At 50.7% G+C, this 20000-nt stretch overlaps 1 protein-coding gene across 1 annotated transcript in view; it reads right to left on the reverse strand.

The window, feature by feature from the left end:
- The window catches only part of svild (supervillin d), a 65218-nt gene that overhangs the window by 3557 nt on the left and 41661 nt on the right, over positions 1 to 20000 (reverse strand). The window contains exons 9-26 of the mRNA XM_084455976.1: positions 17721 to 17868; positions 17111 to 17194; positions 16667 to 16753; positions 15355 to 15538; positions 14945 to 15117; positions 14316 to 14471; positions 13219 to 13355; positions 12075 to 12222; positions 10832 to 10977; positions 10274 to 10449; positions 9031 to 9163; positions 8555 to 8855; positions 7579 to 7733; positions 7079 to 7181; positions 6619 to 6826; positions 2579 to 2712; positions 1112 to 1267; positions 200 to 343 (exon numbers count right to left, since the gene is read on the reverse strand). Of these exons, the coding sequence (XP_084312102.1) occupies positions 200 to 343; positions 1112 to 1267; positions 2579 to 2712; positions 6619 to 6826; positions 7079 to 7181; positions 7579 to 7733; positions 8555 to 8855; positions 9031 to 9163; positions 10274 to 10449; positions 10832 to 10977; positions 12075 to 12222; positions 13219 to 13355; positions 14316 to 14471; positions 14945 to 15117; positions 15355 to 15538; positions 16667 to 16753; positions 17111 to 17194; positions 17721 to 17868 (2773 nt within the window). The remainder of the gene's footprint in view (positions 1 to 199; positions 344 to 1111; positions 1268 to 2578; positions 2713 to 6618; positions 6827 to 7078; positions 7182 to 7578; positions 7734 to 8554; positions 8856 to 9030; positions 9164 to 10273; positions 10450 to 10831; positions 10978 to 12074; positions 12223 to 13218; positions 13356 to 14315; positions 14472 to 14944; positions 15118 to 15354; positions 15539 to 16666; positions 16754 to 17110; positions 17195 to 17720; positions 17869 to 20000) is intronic.

The following is a 20000-nucleotide window of genomic DNA, read 5'->3' on the forward strand; positions in this document are numbered from 1 at the left end:
TTGCTATTCTTGCATTTTGCCTTCAGCACTAGATTATGCTCTTAGTCACTTGTTTTATAAAGGAAATGTACTTCTCTGGCGAGTAGTGCACTGGCTTTTCCTACTTTAAATGCAATTATTGTAAGTGGCTTTGGATAAAAGCGTCAGCTAATTGACAAATGTAATGTAATCTCCCTCCCTCCCGGGTGACCCCGCTGACCTTTGCAGTACTGCAGCACGGTCTCCAGGGCGCACCTCTTCTGGTTGTCCCAGCGGATCTTGGCGGAGCCCGTGCACTCGGCCTCGTCGGGCTGACAGCCCTGCCACAGGTACACCTCCATGTGGTTGTCTAACAGGAAGAGGGCTGGGAGGCCACAGGAAGGGGAAGCCAGGAGACAAAAAAATAAACAAATACACAAGCACGTTGAACGATCAAGATCATGGGTGTATTTTTATTGTGTAAAAGAAGCGTAGGAAACGATGAAGGAACGGGTCTCTGGTTGAAAGCGAGTCCCTGCTGTCGGGTGATTGGCCAGATTCAAATGACAAAAAAACAACAACGTTCGATTCATCCAAAGTTCGCTCCTCCTTTACCAGACTTGCATTGCTGAACTCCAGACTAGTGTGTGGGCGACGCAAAAAGAGGAAAACAGGGGAAACAGCCACAGATCAAGAGCAGAGCAGATCAGAGAAAGATGGATGTGCAGAACGAGGGAGAGAGGGAGAGGAGGGAGAGAAGGAGGGAGAGAGGGAGAGAAGGAGGGAGAGAGGGAGAGAAGGAGGGAGAGAGGGAGGGAGAGAGGGAGAGAAGGAGGGAGAGAGGGAGAGAAGGAGGGAGAGAGGGAGAGAAGGAGGGAGAGAGGGAGAGAAGGAGGGAGGGAGGGAGAGAAGGAGGGAGAGAGGGAGAGAAGGAGGGAGAGAGGGAGAGAAGGAGGGAGAGAAGGAGGGAGAGAGGGAGAGAAGCAGGGAGGGAGGGAGAGAAGTAGGGAGAGAGGGAGAGAAGCAGGGAGGGAGGGAGAGAAGGAGGGAGAGAGGGAGAGAAGCAGGGAGGGAGGGAGAGAAGGAGGGAGAGAGGGAGAGAAGGAGGGAGGGAGAGAGAAGGTTTTAAAGGAAAGCAGGTGAGCAGTTTTACCGGGCTGCTGTGCTGAGTAGAGGTTCTCCTGCAGGAAGGGCAGCGCCATGACGGCCTCCGCCACCCGGGCCGGGCTCAGCTGCTCCTCCCCCTCGAAGACCCCCGAGCTGGCGCTCAGACGGAACAGGCGCGGCGTGAAGTTGTACTTCCCCGGGTCTGGAACACGCCGGGAGAACACGGGTTACCGTTAGGTTACTGTGGCAACGGTGGGACGTTTGACTAAGAATAACAGCCTTTTATTAGATATCCGTGGTTATGATGGTGCCACTGTCATGGTAAATGGACTGCACTTATATAGCGCTTCTATCCAAAGCGCTTTACAATGAAGGCTTCTCATTCACCCATTCAAACACACGTACCACACACCAATGGCGGCAGCTGACATGCAATCTGGGGTTCATTGTCTTACCCAAGGACACTTCGTCAGGAGGAGCCGGGGTTCAAACCGCCGACCCTACGATCTTTGGACGACCCGCTCTACCCCCTGAGGTACAGCCACCCCGTAGTACAGTAGTTTAGAAAGAAGTGGTGAGTGAACTGTATGGCCTAGCAGGAGGTGTGTTACAGTAGTCATTAGTCTCACAGCAGGGGATGTGTTGCAGGTGTTAGCGCTCTGTTGAGAGGTCACGGTGTCAAGTCCCTCACAGTAATATCAGTGTGTGTGAACAGCTGAGGATAATTTGATTAACGACACGACTGTTGTCAGCGTGTTTATGCGGTCTTCTTCTGCGATGAGTGTTGTACAGGGGAGTGTGTGATGGGGAGTGTTGTGTAGAGGAGTGTGTGATGGGGAGTGTTGTGTAGGGGAGTGTGTGATGGGGAGTGTTGTGTAGGGGAGTGTGTGATGGGGAGTGTTGTACAGGGGAGTGTGTGATGGGGAGTGTTGTGTAGAGGAGTGTGTGATGGGGAGTGTTGTGTAGAGGAGTGTGCGGAGGGGAGTGTTGTACAGGGGAGTGTGTGATGGGGAGTGTTGTGTAGAGGAGTGTGTGATGGGGAGTGTTGTGTAGAGGAGTGTGTGATGGGGAGTGTTGTGTAGGGGAGTGTGTGATGGGGAGTGTTGTACAGAGGAGTGTGTGATGGGGAGTGTTGTGTAGGGGAGTGTGTGATGGGGAGTGTTGTGTAGAGGAGTGTGTGATGGGGAGTGTTGTACAGGGGAGTGTGTGATGGGGAGTGTTGTGTAGGGGAGTGTGTGATGGGGAGTGTTGTACAGGGGAGTGTGTGATGGGGAGTGTTGTACAGGGGAGTGTGTGATGGGGAGTGTTGTACAGGGGAGTGTGTGATGGGGAGTGTTGTGTAGGGGAGTGTGTGATGGGGAGTGTTGTGTAGGGGAGTGTGTGATGGGGAGTGTTGTGTAGGGGAGTGTGTGATGGGGAGTGTTGTGTAGGGGAGTGTGTGATGGGGAGTGTTGTACAGGGGAGTGTGCGGAGGGGAGTGTTGTACAGGGGAGTGTGCGGAGGGCGTGGCCACCTTGCATCATGCAGTCGTAGGCCTTCCTGTCCTGCTGCCCCAGGGCCTTCCAGAACTCTGCAGGCTCCGCCCCTTCCTCCACCTCCTCCACCTTGACCGTGCTGTCGCTGCCCAATCCAAGCTCAGGAGAACACCTGCCACACACACACACGCACGCACGCACACACACACACGCACGCACGCACGCACGCACGCACGCACACACACACACAGATAAACAATAAGTGCAATGGTATTTCTATTTTATTAATACCCAAGGGGAACTTTCACTGTTACCCCAGCCACATTCAAGGGACATCACAGAAACAAAGTTAAACGGCCCTTGAAAAGTTTCCCCAGAATGTCCTAAGGGCCACGTTCAATATTATGGAGAGAGCTGTCCCTTTCTCACAATCTCTACTATTATTTAACGCCACCTCTGCCCTCTCTATGGCACTAACCACAAACGACAGACGCCTGCTCTTAACTGGTCCCACAGCTGCCAAAAGAGCGATAGTCTGTCTCTGGAAACCGCCACGCTCCATCAGTGAGGGAACGGCTCTCCTCGTACAGAGATAGAGCTCTCTACAGAAAAATTCCATCATGCTAAAATACAACACATTATCTGCTGGTCTAAGGTCCTAGAAAAAATCAATGTGCCACCATAAATATCTGGCACTAACTATTTTCTATATAATAACTATGTACTCATATAGTCTACTTTTTGTTCTCTTGCTTGTTTGTGTATTATTGAGAATATTTTGTCTGTTTATCTGTTTGTCTTTTTCTTTATTAAATTTTATTTTTTAGTAATTTAGTGTACAAATGACTATGTACCAATGATTTATTGAGGTGACATCAATTTTAGAAATCTGGGGTTTTCTAGATGTTCACCTGCACAATCTGTTTATTTTCTGTTGTCGTACTCTGTTATACAAAAGTGCAAATAAATTAAAATATAAATCTGATTGATAATTTTAGATTCATACATACTGGCTAATAAGGATCATGGGATCATTGGGTAGCAGGGGGACAGGATGGGGAGTAATAGAATGGGGGACAGGATGGGGAGTAATAGAATGGGGAGTAATAGAATGGGGGACAGGATGGAGAGTAATAGAATGGGGGACAGGATGGGGAGTAATAGAATGGGGGACAGGATGGAGAGTAATAGAATGGGGACAGGATGGGGGAGTAATAGAATGGGGACAGGATGGGGAGTAATAGAATGGGGAGTAATAGAATGGGGACAGGATGGGGAGTAATAGAATGGGGGACAGGATGGGGAGTAATAGAATGGGGAGTAATAGAATGGGGACAGGATGGGGAGTAATAGAATGGGGACAGGATGGGGAGTAATAGAATGGGGGGCAGGATGGGAGTAATAGAATGGGGGACAGGATGGGGAGTAATAGAATGGGGGACAGGATGGGAGTAATAGAATGGGGGACAGGATGGGGAGTAATAGAATGGGGGACAGGATGGGAGTAATAGAATGGGGGACAGGATGGGAGTAATAGAATGGGGGACAGGATGGGAGTAATAGAATGGGGGACAGGATGGGGAGTAATAGAATGGGGGACAGGATGGGAGTAATAGAATGGGGGACAGGATGGGGAGTAATAGAATGGGGGACAGGATGGGGAGTAATAGAATGGGGACAGGATGGGAGTAATAGAATGGGGACAGGATGGGGGAGTAATAGAATGGGGAGTAATAGAATGGGGACAGGATGGGGAGTAATAGAATGGGGAGTAATAGAATGGGGAGTAATAGAATGGGGACAGGATGGGGGAGTAATAGAATGGGGACAGGATGGGGGAGTAATAGAATGGGGACAGGATGGGGGAGTAATAGAATGGGGATTAATAGAATGGGGACAGGAGGGGGAGTAATAGAATGGGGGACAGGATGGGGATTAATAGAATGGGGACAGGATGGGGGAGTAATAGAATGGGGGACAGGATGGGGATTAATAGAATGGGGACAGGATGGGGAGTAATAGAATGGGGGACAGGATGGGGATTAATAGAATGGGGACAGGATGGGGATTAATAGAATGGGGACAGGATGGGGGAGTAATAGAATGGGGACAGGATGGAGAGTAATAGAATGGGGGACAGGATGGGGATTAATAGAATGGGGACAGGATGGGGATTAATAGAATGGGGACAGGATGGGGGAGTAATAGAATGGGGACAGGATGGAGAGTAATAGAATGGGGGACAGGATGGGGATTAATAGAATGGGGACAGGATGGGGGAGTAATAGAATGGGGGACAGGATGGGGATTAATAGAATGGGGACAGGATGGGGAGTAATAGAATGGGGACAGGATGGGGAGTAATAGAATGGGGACAGGATGGGGAGTAATAGAATGGGGGACAGGATGGGGATTAATAGAATGGGGACAGGATGGGGAGTAATAGAATGGGGAGTAATAGAATGGGGGACAGGATGGGGAGTAATAGAATGGGGGACAGGATGGGGAGTAATAGAATGGGGACAGGATGGGGAGTAATAGAATGGGGACAGGATGGGGAGTAATAGAATGGGGACAGGATGGGGGAGTAATAGAATGGGGACAGGATGGGGGAGTAATAGAATGGGGACAGGATGGGGAGTAATAGAATGGGGACAGGATGGGGGAGTAATAGAATGGGGACAGGATGGGGAGTAATAGAATGGGGACAGGATGGGGAGTAATAGAATGGGGACAGGATGGGGAGTAATAGAATGGGGGACAGGATGGGGAGTAATAGAATGGGGACAGGATGGGGGAGTAATAGAATGGGGAGTAATAGAATGGGGAGTAATAGAATGGGGGACAGGATGGGGAGTAATAGAATGGGGGACAGGATGGGGAGTAATAGAATGGGGACAGGATGGGGAGTAATAGAATGGGTACTGATGGTTGTTTCATGTTTGTTTGTTGTTTTACGCTGGTTGTACATCCGAGTGTGTATTATTCCTGTTATGTTTTAATGTTGTCATCTATGTCATGTTCATGGTTTAATGTTGTGCCATGTTCAACGGTGTTTTATGTATCAATGCTGTCAGTGGTCTTATGTTGTTTAACATTGGCTCTACGTCTGTAAATAAATAAATATGTAATAAAAATGTAAATAAATATGTAAACAAATAATACAGAATTGTACAATCATGCCGATGAGTGCAATATACAATACAGAAGAAATGCAAATATACAGATGAACTGTACAATCATGCTACAGAATAACAAGTATCAAGTGAGGGAGGCTTAGATTGTGCAAAGACATGCAAGATACAAGATACTGAAGAGGCCTATCACTATCCATTCTTCTAATCATCCCTCCCTCCCTCCATCTATTCATCCCCCTTCCATCCCTCCCTCCCTCTCTCCACCCCCCCCTCCCTCCCTCCATCCATCCCTCCCTCTCTCTCTCTACCCCCCTTCCATCCATCCCTCCCTCTCTCCACCCCCCCTCCCTCCCTCCATCCATCCCTCCATCTATTCATCCCCCTTCCATCCCTACCTCCCTCTCTCCACCCCCCCTCCCTCCCTCCATCCATCCCTCCCTCTCTCTCTCCACCCCCCTTCCATCCATCCCTCCCTCTCTCCACCCCCCCTCCCTCCCTCCATCCATCCCTCCCTCTCTCCATCCCCCCTCCCTCCCTCCATCCATCCCTCCCTCCATCCATTCCTCCCTCCATCCATTCCTCCCTCTCTCCACCCCCCCTGCCTCCCTCCATCCATCCCTCCCTCTCTCCACCCCCCCTCCCTCCCTCCATCCATCCCTCCCTCTCTCCACCCCCCCCTCCCTCCCTCCCTCCATCCATCCCTCCCTCTCTCCACCCCCCCTCCCTCCCTCCATCCATCCCTCCCTCTCTCCAACCCCCCTCCCTCCCTCCATCCATCCCTCCCTCTCTCCACCCCCCCTCCCTCCCTCCATCCATCCATCCATCCCTCCCTCCATCCCCCCTCCCTCTCTCCACCCCCCCCTCCCTCCCTCCATCCATCCCTCCCTCTCTCCACCCCCCCTCCCTCCATTCCTCCCTCCCTCCCTCCCTGCAGCACCTACCCCTGGACGAGTCTCTCTGCCGCCCTGGAGCCCACCTCCCTGGCGCCGGCGTGGGTCTTGCAGCCGTGCCACAGGTACAGCCGGCCCTCGCGGGCGGCCAGCGCCACCATGGAGGCGCGAGAGCGCAGGCTGGCGCAGCAGCGCTCCACCTCCACCAGAGACGCCTCCTCCGGGACCTCGCCTCGCACGCAGAACAGACGCCAGCCCCCTGGGGGGGGGGACGGCACGGTCAGAGCAGCCTTCCCCGCCACCGAGCGCCAACTTCATTTACAGCAGATTTGTCTCGCTAGAAAGCCTTCATTAGATGCTGCCAATCCTCTCTTTTCTTTCTTAACAAAATTGGTTAATCTTGTTTGCAATAGGGGACTGCTAACTGTGTTTTTGAGCACCAGCGCGGACAGTTACAGCCCAGTACACAAAGCAATTGAGCGGGGTGTGTCTTTCTGTCATGGTACAGTACCGGTGTTGTTGGCACCGTCTTCTCTGCTGCCCTTGTGGATGATGAGACCTCCCTGGAACAGCTGCAGGAAGCAAGGAGGCTCCTTCCCCTGAGCGACCAGTACCTACACACCCCACCAGGAGCCCCCCAGGGCACAGCACAAGGACCATGCAATTACATCAGATGGACAAGTGCAAGAAAAAATTATATATATTATATAATTTTTTCTTGCACTTGCAATTGCATGGTATATATATATATATATATATATATATATATATATATATATATATATATATATATATATATATATATATATGAAGACAACAAAAGGGGCTGGGCTGGCTGCAGCTAAATTGGTCAAACTGAAGCAAAGGTTTGTGGTACCGTATATACATGGTTTCATGATTCATGAATTACCCTTGGAGATGTGCTAATCGCTGAAGTTCACTATGCAAAAATATCACGGTAAAGTATGACTTATTGTAATTAATGAATAACTTTATTTAGTGCCAGCTCACCTGCGCCCCCCGGTGGTTGCCCAGCTCCACCGTCATGAGCGCCGAGGTCCCTTTGCCGCTGACGCTGGAGTGGCGTCCCTGCCAGAAGAAGCAGGCGCTGCGCTCGCGCCCCGGGCCGCCGCTGCTCAGCTCCCCCGGCTTCTGCCTCTTCCCCACTGGACAACAACAACAACAACATGGCTCAGGAAAACTGAACGTTTAAAATGTCTGCCAGGCATGGCCTTCACCAGGACATGGGAAACGCTCTTCCCTGTCTTCCTGCTTTCCATATGATCACGTCAGTTGTTGTTTTGATTCTTGACAGCAGCAGGGCGGCCAAACTACACAGCGGTGGTGTGAATACAAAGCATCCTGAACGGATGCAAACTGTTAAACAGCTGTGTCCTTGCATAGCGTCAAACTCTTATCGGTGCACTAATGTGATTGGATAGGTGAAAGCAAAAAAAAACAGTTCCTTACCAAAACGGGGTTATATATCTGCCTATACCACAGTCATTTCATTACTTTACTTAAAGCATGCAATGACCACTTAGAGTAACTTATAATGACATTATTAAGCATGATAACAGTGATTATAATGCATTTATAAAATGATTATAATGTACTACAACTATGATAATTATAATACACTATAATCATTGTGAGAAAAAAGGATGTATTATGATAGTTGACCTCATATAAGTCATCATAACATGTCTTTATAATGTGTTATAATTATGATTATAAGGTATTATGATTATTTATGAGTGTTATAACTATGGTTATAACACGCTATAAGTAGATACTTATAATGCATTATAGACATGGGCTTCATAGAATGTGTGACCCAAAACTGTAACCAATCCGGTCAGACTGTGTGTAATCATGGTCACCGATTCACCAAAAAGGGGCGAGGATGACTTTGTAGAGCGTTCAGACAAGGCTGTTGACCGGGGGGGAGGGGGAGCGCGGCACCCCCACACGAACCGCGACTCACCCACGGTGGTGACCGAGTACTTCCAGCGGATGACGTAGGTGTCGCCCTCGTGCAGCTGCCCGCGGCTCTCCGGCGCCAGCTCCTCCTCCTCGAACTCCCGGATGTGCCAGACGTCCACCGCCACGGTGGCCAGCTCCGCCTGGCGCCCGTCCTCGGTGCGGACCAGACCGCGCCCGCGCCGCACGTCCACGCCCTCCAGCGGCGTGCCCACGGCCCCTCCCGCCCCTTCCAGCAGGGCCCTGGCGTCGCACGGCTTGAGCTCCGACTCCAGGGCGGCGCGAGGGGAGGCATGGACGGGACTCTGAGGGGAGGGCGGGGGGAGACCGGGGGCCATCTTCAATTAGAACTCGACACACACATCTGAGAGGGTGACGATGCATTTATGTCACGGGATTCATCCCCGAGTCCAGCTGTAAGTACTCAGCCCCCGGTATGTACCTCCGGTATGTACCTCAGGGTGTGTAACTCTGTCCTACCTTGACCTCCTCCATGGCCGCCTCCTCCTTCTTCCTCTCGGCCCAGTCCAGGAACTTCTCTCTGAACAGAGCCGTCTCGTTGTGCTCCGACAGCCTGCCGAACAGGGCCCAGCTGGGGCGTCCATCTCCCTGCCTGCACACGGAATGCACACAGCATAATGTCATATACATCACTTTCCTTTGGTATAATATCACTGTCGTTTGGTATAATATCATATACTGTCGTTTGGTATAATATCATATAGTGTTGTTTGGTATAATATCATATAGTGTTGTTTGGTATAATATCATATAGTGCTGTTTGGTATAATATCATATACTGTAATTTAGTATAATATCAGATACTATTGTTTGGTATAACATCAGATACTGTTTACTGTATTCGAAACACAACATCTATTTAGCTGCACTAACTAGTAAAATGTTTGCTTTGAGCTTTTTAGACACTTCAACAGAGTAAAGATAAAGCTTGAATTGACTACCTGTCATCACTAGGGGGCAGTATTGACCAAATAGTTGCATTGATATGGACAGGAGAGTATATGGGGAGTGACACTTATGGTAAATGGACAGCACTTAAATAGCACTTTTATCCAAAGCACTTTAGAATGGCCTCTCATTCACCCATTCACACACACATTCACACACCAATGGCGGCCAGCTGCCATGCAAGGTGCCAGCCAGCCTGTGCATTGGGAGCAATTTGGGGTTCAGCGTCTTGCCCAAGGACACTTCGACATGTCGTCAGGAGGAGCCGGGATTCGAACCGCCGACCCTACGATCACTAGCCGCCGCATTATAAAGCCATACAAAAAAATGGTAGCGCACATCAACATATCAATCATATCACGATAGGTGCGATTGGACAGCGCACTGCAGGAGCTGTAAGGCCCCGCAGGTCACCGTCCTGGAGGAGGGCATCAACACCGACAACAGATGGGCCAGGGACTTCTGGAGCCTGCTGGGGGGCAAGACCGACTACAGAGGTACACACACACACACACACACACACACACACACACACACACACACACACATCTACACATGCACACACACACACCTACACACACACGCACACACACATATACACACATACATACATTATACACGCACACACCTACACATACACACACATGCACCTACACACGCACACATCTACACATACACACACACCTACACACACGCACCTACACACACACAACTGGACAGCGCACTGTAGGAGGGGCGTAGAGGGAGAACTCACGGAGGGATGTCGGCGCTGTCGGAGGACGCGTCCAGCGGGTTGACCCTGCAGCCGCTGTAGTCATAGGAACCGCCGTGCAGCTGCTTGCCTAATTTGACCGCCACCTTCCGGTCGCCGAGGGGGACGTCTTTACCGTGCCAGACGTACACCTCACTACCGAAGTCAAACACCAGCACCTACAGAGAGAGAGAGAGAGACGTACACCTCACTACCGAAGTCAAACACCAGCACCTACAGAGAGAGAGAGAGAGAGAGAGAGAGAGAGAGAGAGACGTACACCTCACTACCGAAGTCAAACACCAGCACCTACAGAGAGAGAGAGAGAGAGAGAGAGAGAGAGAGAGAGAGAGACGTACACCTCACTACCGAAGTCAAACACCAGCACCTACAGAGAGAGAGAGAGAGAGAGGGAGAGAGAGAGAGAGAGAGAGAGAAAAAGAGAGATAAAGTGGATGAAATAGACAGCGAGACGGACAGACGGACAGACAGACAGACAGACAGACAGACAGACAGACAGACAGACAGACAGACAGACAGACAGACAGACAGACAGGGTACCTCTTTGGAGTTGAGTAGGGAGACGCTGGGGATGGAGGCCCAGGCCTCTTCATGGGGAACCAGCTTGTCCTCCTGCAGTCTGTAAACTCCATTAGAGTCCAGCACTCCGTTCTCATAGAGCTCATCCTCCTCCGGCTCTCCTGCACCTACACACACACACACACACACACACACACACACACACACACACACACACACACACACACACACCACACACCACACACCACACACCACACACACACACACACACACACACACACACACGCACGCACGCACACACACAGGGTCATGGGAGAGATAGTGAGAAAGAGTGTGTGTGTGCTGTATGTGTACCTCTGTAGTCTGTCATGGGAGAGAGAGAGATTGTGTGTTTAAGTGTGTGTGGGTGTGGTTGTTTGTGTGTGTGTGGGTGTGTGTGTTTGTGTGTGTGTGCATGTATGCATGCGCGTGTGTGTGTTGCAGAATCCTGAATCAGTTCCATACATGGTCACCTCCTGTGCTGTGTGTGTGGTCCATGTGTGTTTAACGGTCATCTGGACTATGTCTAGGAGAGACCAGACCACTGAGTACCTCCATATGTACTGTATATGTGTGAAATATGCACTTGTGATCTCACATATGGTGTGTGTGTGTGTGTGTTTTGTGTGCATGTGTACTGTGCCAGTATCTCACACATGGTGTGTGTATTGTATGTATTGTGTACATGTGCACTATGCAAGTGTGTGTGTGTGTGTGTATTGTGTGCATGTGTACTATGCAAGTGTGGGTGTTGGGTTGTATTGTGTGGTACTGTAATGAATACGCATGGCCCTCTCTCTCCTACCATTACCTACTATATGATGTGTGTGCGTGTGTATGTGCGTGTGTGTAGGTGTGTGTGTGTGTGTATGTGTGTATGTGTAGATGTGTGCGTGTGTAGGTGCATGTGTGTAGGTGTGTGTATGTGTAGGTGTGTGCGTGTATAATGTATCTATGTGTGTATATGTGTGTGTGCATGTGTGTGTGTAGGTGAGTGTGTGTAGGTGTGTGTGTGTGTGTATGTGTGTATGTGTAGATGTGTGCCTGTGTAGGTGCATGTGTGTGTATGTGTAGGTGTGTGCGTGTATAATGTATGTATGTGTGTATATGTGTGTGTGCGTGTGTGTGTAGGTGTGTGTGTGTGCATGTGTAGATGTGTGCATGTGTGTGTGTAGATGCGTGTGTGTAGGTGTGTGTGTGTGTGTGTGTGTGTGTGTGTGTGTACCTCTGTAGTCGGTCTTGCCCCCCAGCAGGCTCCAGAAGTCCCTGGCCCATCTGTTGTCGGTGTTGATGCCCTCCTCCAGGACGGTGACCTGCGGGGCCTTACAGCCCAGGTCCCTCTTGGCCTGGACGAACGAGGCCATCTCCGACGCCTGGACACAGACAGGGCAGCCCGGGGTCAACCCACCCCACCGACAGGGCAGCCCGGGGTCAACCCACCCCACCGACAGGGCAGCCCGGGGTCAACCCACCCCACCGACAGGGCAGCCAGGGGTCAACCCACCCCACAGACAGGGCAGCCCGGGGTCAACCCACCCCACAGACAGGGCAGCCCGGGGTCAACCCACCCCACAGACAGGGCAGCCCGGGTTCAACCCACCCCACAGACAGGGCAGCCCGGGTTCAACCCACCCCACAGCAGCTGGCCTCTCTCACACACAAACTCTCTCTCGTTACTCTGAACAGCATCCTACGGTGAAGGGCCTGTATTTACAGCGCTCATTTTAGTCACCCAGCAGATGCTTTTTATCCCAGGCGACTTTAATGAGCGACAATTATGAGCTAGCGCTGAGGTTGTGCCTTGCTCAAGGGAACAACCGTTAGGCAATGATTGATGGTCGGATGCTCTAAACACCTACCGTCACCTACGCTTATTCATAAAATGCTTCATAATGTGTCAAACTGTACTATAGTAATCCTATACTATAGGGCTTTTGACACTTATCAGCTTGATGTTTCAGCCGCTAAGTTAATAATTGAGAAGAGATAAAATACAGTATCGACGCAGACATGCTTATTAATGAACTATGTGTCTTGATAGTCCTCGAAATGACAACTGTGTTGTTAGTTCACATGTAGGCTGCATGCTATTGATGGACTAGCTGATTGATTTGTTTGTTTGACTGATTGATCAATTTGACAGATTTTTAACTATGTATTACTGTGAGCTGTATAAGGCCGCACCTTACACCGGAAGATACGCTCTGACCAAGGCTTTCCGTTTCGCCTCAGCGTTACCAGCCGGCCCAAATAAACGGCAAATAAGAATTTTGGTCTCCGTGCTTCGACCAACGTGCGCTGCTCTGCCTGTCCTTTTTTCAGAGACGTCCCTGCGGTAGTGGCGTTCCCTCGGTGCGGCGGCGTGATACCTTAGCTTTCTCGATGACGTTGGCAAACTCCCCGCTCCACATGAAGCAGTGTCGGGGCGTGATGAGGAGGAAGCAGTCTCCGCTGTTCAGGGAGTGAGCGGTGGGCTCCACCAGACGCACCTGCACGTGCCTCCGCCCTGCCGGGGAACACACACGCCTCAGCCTGGGACCGCCAGACCACCCCCCAAAACCACCCCCCAAAACCAGCCCCCCAAAACCAGCCCACCAAAACCAGTCCCCCAAAACCAGCCCCCAAAACCAGCCCCCCAAAACCAGCCCCCCAAAACCAGCCCCACCCCAGAACAACAACTCCTTCTAGAGGTGGAATCTGATTCCGCTGATGATATATGATGATTGATAGTATTGAAGAATCAATGGCCGAAGAGGAAAGTAGTTTGCCGGAACTGAATTGTGGATCAAATTCAACATTTATTCAGTATAACAGCAGGATCCAGGTCAGTCCCAGAGAAACACTTTGGCATCAGCGTTCCCTGATCAGACAACATGGGATTCAGTTTGTCCCACCTTTATAGTCGGTGGCCTGTACCTATACATAGTTTCAGTCCAATGGCTAGAGTTCTCTCCAACTATGACCTTAGGTAAAGGTACTGCATTTGTAACGCGCTCCCCATCCAGTTGTTACACTGGCCCGGAGCGCCATTCACACACCAATGGCGGCAGCTGCCATGCAAGGCGCTTGCCTGCTCATTGGGAGCAATTTTGGGGTTCAGTGTCTTTGCCCAAGGACACTTCGACAGGTAGTCAGGAGAAGCCGGGATTCGAACCACCGACCCTACGATCACTGAACGACCCGCTCTACCTCCTGAGCTATACCGCCGCACCTTATACATCAGTGGGCAGTGAGGTTCTCATGGATGTACACTTAATCTCCTCCAGACACCCGACCATGACCAACTGAGGCATGTATATGGCCTAGTGCTGAGAATAGCCAGGGCGCTTGTGACAGAAAAACCTCTTATCAACCTCTTATCAGCTGATTAGCTGATTAGTTAAGTGACTTTTTTCAGGTTCTTTCTCACAGGAATTTCAGACTAATCATTTCCTTTAAACACCACCCGCCCCCTCCCGCCCCTGACCTTTGATCCGGATAAGCATGAGCTTGTTGAAAGGCAGCGTGCTGTTGTTGGTCACCACCTCCGTGGACTTGACGCTGCGCAGGTTGACCTTCCGGAAGTTCTCCTTGCTGGCCAGGCCGGCCAGGGCAGCGTCCGCTAGGTTGGAGTGCTTGGCCACTGAGGGAATAGATTAAAAAACAACAACGTCTGGTTAGAGGATAGATCACTGGTCTATGGGAGGCTTCATTCTTCAATAGTATGGATTTCCTGGACCCAGATGAAATCATGAAATGACACTCAACTGGCTCATCTTAGTCCTGCGCTTGTGAAAGATGACCTCGCCTGTGTGGGAACGGCACTCTCTTTACGAAGGAACTTTGCGTTCTGAGGAACTATTGTATAAAATGCCGTCACTTAATTGAGAAAGGAAACCGAGTGATGATTCAGGGTCAATATCTGAAATCTTATTTCTTACAGTATCTTGAGATGTAATGTTTCCATCTAATCCATCACCTCAGCTTCCCACAAAAACGGAGACAGTCCGACAGGGAAGTGGGTTATCTGCGTCTGACATTCGCCCACATAATTCAGCCGTAATGGCCGTTTCCTCTCATGTCAACTGAAACTAGAATAGTTCATAGCCGTCCTACTCCTTTCTACTTGGATCCTCTTGGTCTCCACGGTGGCGACGTTGAGCCTCTGCTCCGTGTAGACCTGCCGGAGGTCGTTCCGCGCCGCCAGCGCTCGGAGGGGATTGCGGGAGCCCTGGTTGTTCCTGGCGGGTCGCACGGCGCGCTTGTGTTCCGCCACCGCCGACGTCAGCCTGGACACGGGGAGAGAGCGGCGAGTCGACACCGATGAGGTCACATCTACAGCACCGTACCGTTTACACAACAAACCCAACAGCTGAGGAAAAGGTTCTGTTTGTCGATGGTCAAAATAAGGCGTGCGGAAGCGGTGGAAACCAACCGTGCCACAGAAAACGTGAACTTATTATACAAACAGCAAGAGAGATACTCGGAATTCGATGTTTGTAGCTGAAACCGAGGAGAAAACATACTTTGGCGTGTCGGCCTGAATGTCGCTGAAGTCCTCCTCGGTCACTATGACGATGCTGGAGCTGAGGGCGGAGGGTGACACGGGTTTGTAGAAGCTGCCGAACGTCTCGTCGTCGTCCAGGGTCATGACCTCCTTCTCCGCCTCGGCCGTGACCTCGATGGTGGATGTCCGACCGGGTCCCATGCCTGCTCACAGAAAACAGGAAGTGGGGACCGGAAAAACCTCTTCTTTTTTGTGTGATTCCAAACATGTAATTAGTGTTGCAGAAGGCAGAATTTGAATTCAGAGAGCGCAGGCCAAAAACAAAACTCGAAAAAAAGTTGATGAGACGAGTCACATTCAGCAGGTTTTTTTTTTTGCTGTGGCAGCACTGATTCTGCCAGCGTGGAGGAAACAACGGTAAAGAATGTGACTTTACTGTGTAACTAGGGCTGTGCAATAAAATCCATACAGCAATACATCCCCAAAAAACATTATGTGATACTGTATCGATTTTCTGTGGTAGAGCATTGACACAAATAAATCGAAAAAAATATTTTTTTTGCACAAATATACAGAACAAGACAGGGAATAGATCTATTATACAGATACATTTATCAAATGAAGGATAGAATTCATTCGTAGACACATAATTCATGTTTTAAATGGATTAAAATGTCCTCAGGATCACCTCGAGGGAGCAGGGGATGGAGTTGTATTTTCAGCTGTATTTTAAAATTTTCAGTAAATTATGTAGAGCAGGAGTGCCCACTTTTTTGGCTTGTGAGCTACTTGACCAGCTCAGCCCCCTCCCCCCCCCCCCCCGCAACCCCCTGCCGGTTGCATAATCTGGACTTTCAAGTATTGAGTTTCTGATTGATTTTGCTAGGCTACTATCACCCTTGTAGTTTATCGTGGTACAAAATAGATTTGCTAAAAACCGAAACGTAATGAAATCAGCCCACACAAACAAAATAAACTGCGGAGCAAAGCTGTCCCACGTGTAATCTAAGCAGTCGGAGGTAAATGTTGCTCATTCATGGGGGGAGACATGATTTTGCCTCCGCACACCAACTTCAACGTGTGTCAAGTCATTTTATTTTTATTTTTTTTAAATTTTTTAAATGGCTTGAGATCTACCAGTATTGCCTCTGTGATCTACTGGTCGATCGCGATCGATGTATTGGGCACCCCTGATGTAGTGTATCGCAATGTATCTCAATATGTATTGTATCGTATCGCAATGCGACGTGATGCAATCATATGGAGACCCATGTATGGTGCGTCGTATCGCCACGTCCTCGCCGATGCCCCGCCCTACGAACAGCACATACCTTTGTTGTGAAGCTTGTCCAGGAAGGACTCCAGCTTGTCCAGCCTCTTGTCCCCTTCCACCTTGACGTCGCTACGACTGGAAATCTCTGTCCAACCAAGAGAAGAGCCTTTTAGTAACACAACGCCCCGTTTCTGCTGCGTCCGACCGTTTCGACGGCGCTCTCCGCGTCTGTGTCTGGTTGAGTGGGTTTAGGGAACGGGGGGGAGCGTTACCTCCGTGTCTGGTTGAGTGGGTTTAGGGAACGGGGGGGAGCGTTACCTCTGTGTCTGGTTGAGTGGGTTTAGGGAACGGGGGGGAGCGTTACCTCTGTGTCTGGTTGAGTGGGTTTAGGGAACGGGGGGGAGCGTTACCTCCGTGTCTGGTTGAGTGGGTTTAGGGAACGGGGGGGAGCGTTACCTCTGTGTCTGGTTGAGTGGGTTTAGGGAACGGGGGGGAGCGTTACCTTCGTGCGGTTTGACGGGCGTAGAGGAGGCCTTCTTCAGGTGGGCGACGGGGGACTCTTCTCTGCCGGTCTCTGACACCAGGCCTGGGGAGGAGCACATGGGCGGAGCACGCCAGAGTCACGACGCAACCCAGCACGCCAGAGTCACGACGCAACCCAGCACGCCAGAGTCACGACGCAACCCAGCACGCCAGAGTCACGACGCAACCCAGCACCCCAGAGTCACGACGCAACCCAGCACGCCAGAGTCACGACGCAACCCAGCACGCCAGAGTCACGACGCAACCCAGCACGCCAGAGTCACGACGCAACCCGGCCGCTACCAACACACGCCCACATACTGTAGCGGGCCGGTATACAGCACACCTCCGCAGGAAACACAGAAAACATAACGCCAACTGCAACAAGGTCGTAGTTCCCATGAACTCATGATCAATCATGCATCGCACATGGCGTTTTGTACATTTCGTAGGTCCGTTTACCATATTAATCTACCTAGATCTATAAACAGGATATAGCCATGTATCTAGAATGAAGTGACAGGTGTGATGAGCGCAGGGTGGGGGTGGGGTGGCGGGGGAGGGGGGTGGGGGTGGGGGTGGGGGCGGACCTCTCTTCGCCATGCGTCCCGCCACCGTGAACTGGGTGGAGTCGTTGGCGGCGCCTTTGCCCCGGCTCTTCCACGCCTCCTCCTTCTCCTGCAGGATCTTCATCCTGTCCGCCAGGGACACCTTGGTCTCCACGTCCGCACTGGACTTCTGAGGGGGAGGAGAAGACAGGGAGAGAGAGTGAGAGAGGGAGGGGGGGAGAGAGAGGGAGAGAAAGGGAGGGAGAGAGAGAGAGTGAGAGAGGGAGGGGGGGAGAGAGAGAGGGAGAGAAAGGGAGGGAGATAGAGAGAGTGAGGGGGGGAGAGAGAGGGAGAGAAAGGGAGAGGGGGAGGGAGGGGGGGAGAGAGAGTGAGAGAGGGAGGGGGGAGAGAGAGGGAGGGGGGAGGGAGAGAGAGGGAGGGAGACAGAGGGAGAGAGAGGGAGGGAGAGAGAGGGAGGGAGAGGGGGAGGGAGAGAGAGGGAGGGAGAGAGGGAGGGAGAGGGGGAGGGAGAGAGAGGGAGGGAGAGGGGGAGGGAGAGAGAGGGAGGGAGAGAGAGAGAGGGAGAGAGAGGCAGGGGGAGAGAAAGTAGATATTAGTATTTACACAGATGGTTATCCAGTACAGCAACATTAACTCAGTTATCAAAACACTTTTAAAAACATCAATAACCTATAACCAATACTATGGTCTACAGTCCGTCCCACAAAGAAAAACACGCTCCTGCCAAAAAAAGAATCCAAATGTATACTTTAAATCTTGAAATAGGGTGAGTTATGCCTACAGCTGTTACCGCACCTGATTTCTCCCATTAGAATGATACGCATGCCAAGCCCAGCCCCTCTGCACACGCCGAGCAATTTCACAGAAATTAATGATATTCCACAGCTAAATATCTGTGATGCCTTTTATGACCTTGGCAAGAAACACCGGCTGCCTGCCCTTGGCCGTCTGTCAGCGCCGTGCGGTTTTCACAGCTCTGACACTAGAACACAATTGTTGTTGGCTCATTAGCGAGCAACAAACATCGCAACATGACTGATTTTGCATCATTGCAGACAATTAGGTGTGAGTATTACAAGGTGCCTGTCGTGAAAGAAAATAAAGGGAAATAGTGGATTAGCCAACGTTGCCAAGTGTCATGTGCTGAGCTGAACCATGTGGAGAAGCGGACCATGTGTTTCACATCCACGCACAGACGCGGCTCCGCCCACAAACACCTGGCACGTCAAAACCTAAAGGAGGCTTTCCGTCTCTGAAAACTAATGTTAGCTCATAACTCAACCACAACCCCACCGATACTCTGGAGAGAGGCAGAGCGCCAAGACAAACGGTCCCGGACGTCAGCTCTGAGAGAGATGGAACACAGCAGACACACGTTAGCGATAAATCTGCTGCCTCGCGAAAACCCAGGAGGATGTTTCGATAAGAAAAGAGCGAGGTACGTAAATGATGAACACGCTGACAAAGTGATGACATCATTCGCTTGTTTTGGAGACAAAAAACAACAACGTTAGCTCAAAGATGCGCCCAGTCCATTCCACTTAACTCTGTCAGAAAGTAAGTCCTAGGTAGTTCAAGTTCAACTATGTTTATTTCCCAGATAGCAGGCTGTTCTGGGCCATATATGGGCCGGAACTAAGTGCCACATCTGGCCTATATATGGCCCAGATCAGCTATCTGGGCTGGAACTAAATAACACATAAAAATGGCCTAATTGAAAATAACCAAACCAGAGACAAGAATGCTCTCTGGATCTCTCTCAGAAGACAATGGTGTTTCAGCCGAACCAAAGTCAGAGAGACAGGCAGATACAACATGATGTGTCCAGAAAACACACCCACACACACACACACACACACACACACACACACACACACACACACACACACACACACACACACACACACACACACATCTGGATCAGCTAGCCAGTGCAGGTGTCCCGGTGCCGTAGTCACACCGTGGGGAGAGAACCGGTACATTCCACGTCTTTATGATCAGCTTCACTCTCTTGGAAATAAAACCCAACAAGCTTGCAGAGTTCTGTTCCCAGCATGCACTCGCAGGCACACATCATGTCCGCACAGTACATCCACATAGGTACGCTAACGGCATGCTAGCATGAACAAACAACAAGACGGCACTCCCGGTTGTCGAGGCCACGCGGCTGCTTTCACACACATACTGAGACACGGTCAAACATTAACCAACAGCAAACACATACAGTACTGTACAGTACAGCGCACACACATCATGCAGCGATGGCCTGCACGCACGCACACACAACACTTTCACGCATGT

This window comes from Borostomias antarcticus, assembly GCF_949987555.1.
Source record: "Borostomias antarcticus genome assembly, chromosome: 22".
Taxonomy (NCBI): Eukaryota; Metazoa; Chordata; class Actinopteri; order Stomiiformes; family Stomiidae; genus Borostomias; species Borostomias antarcticus.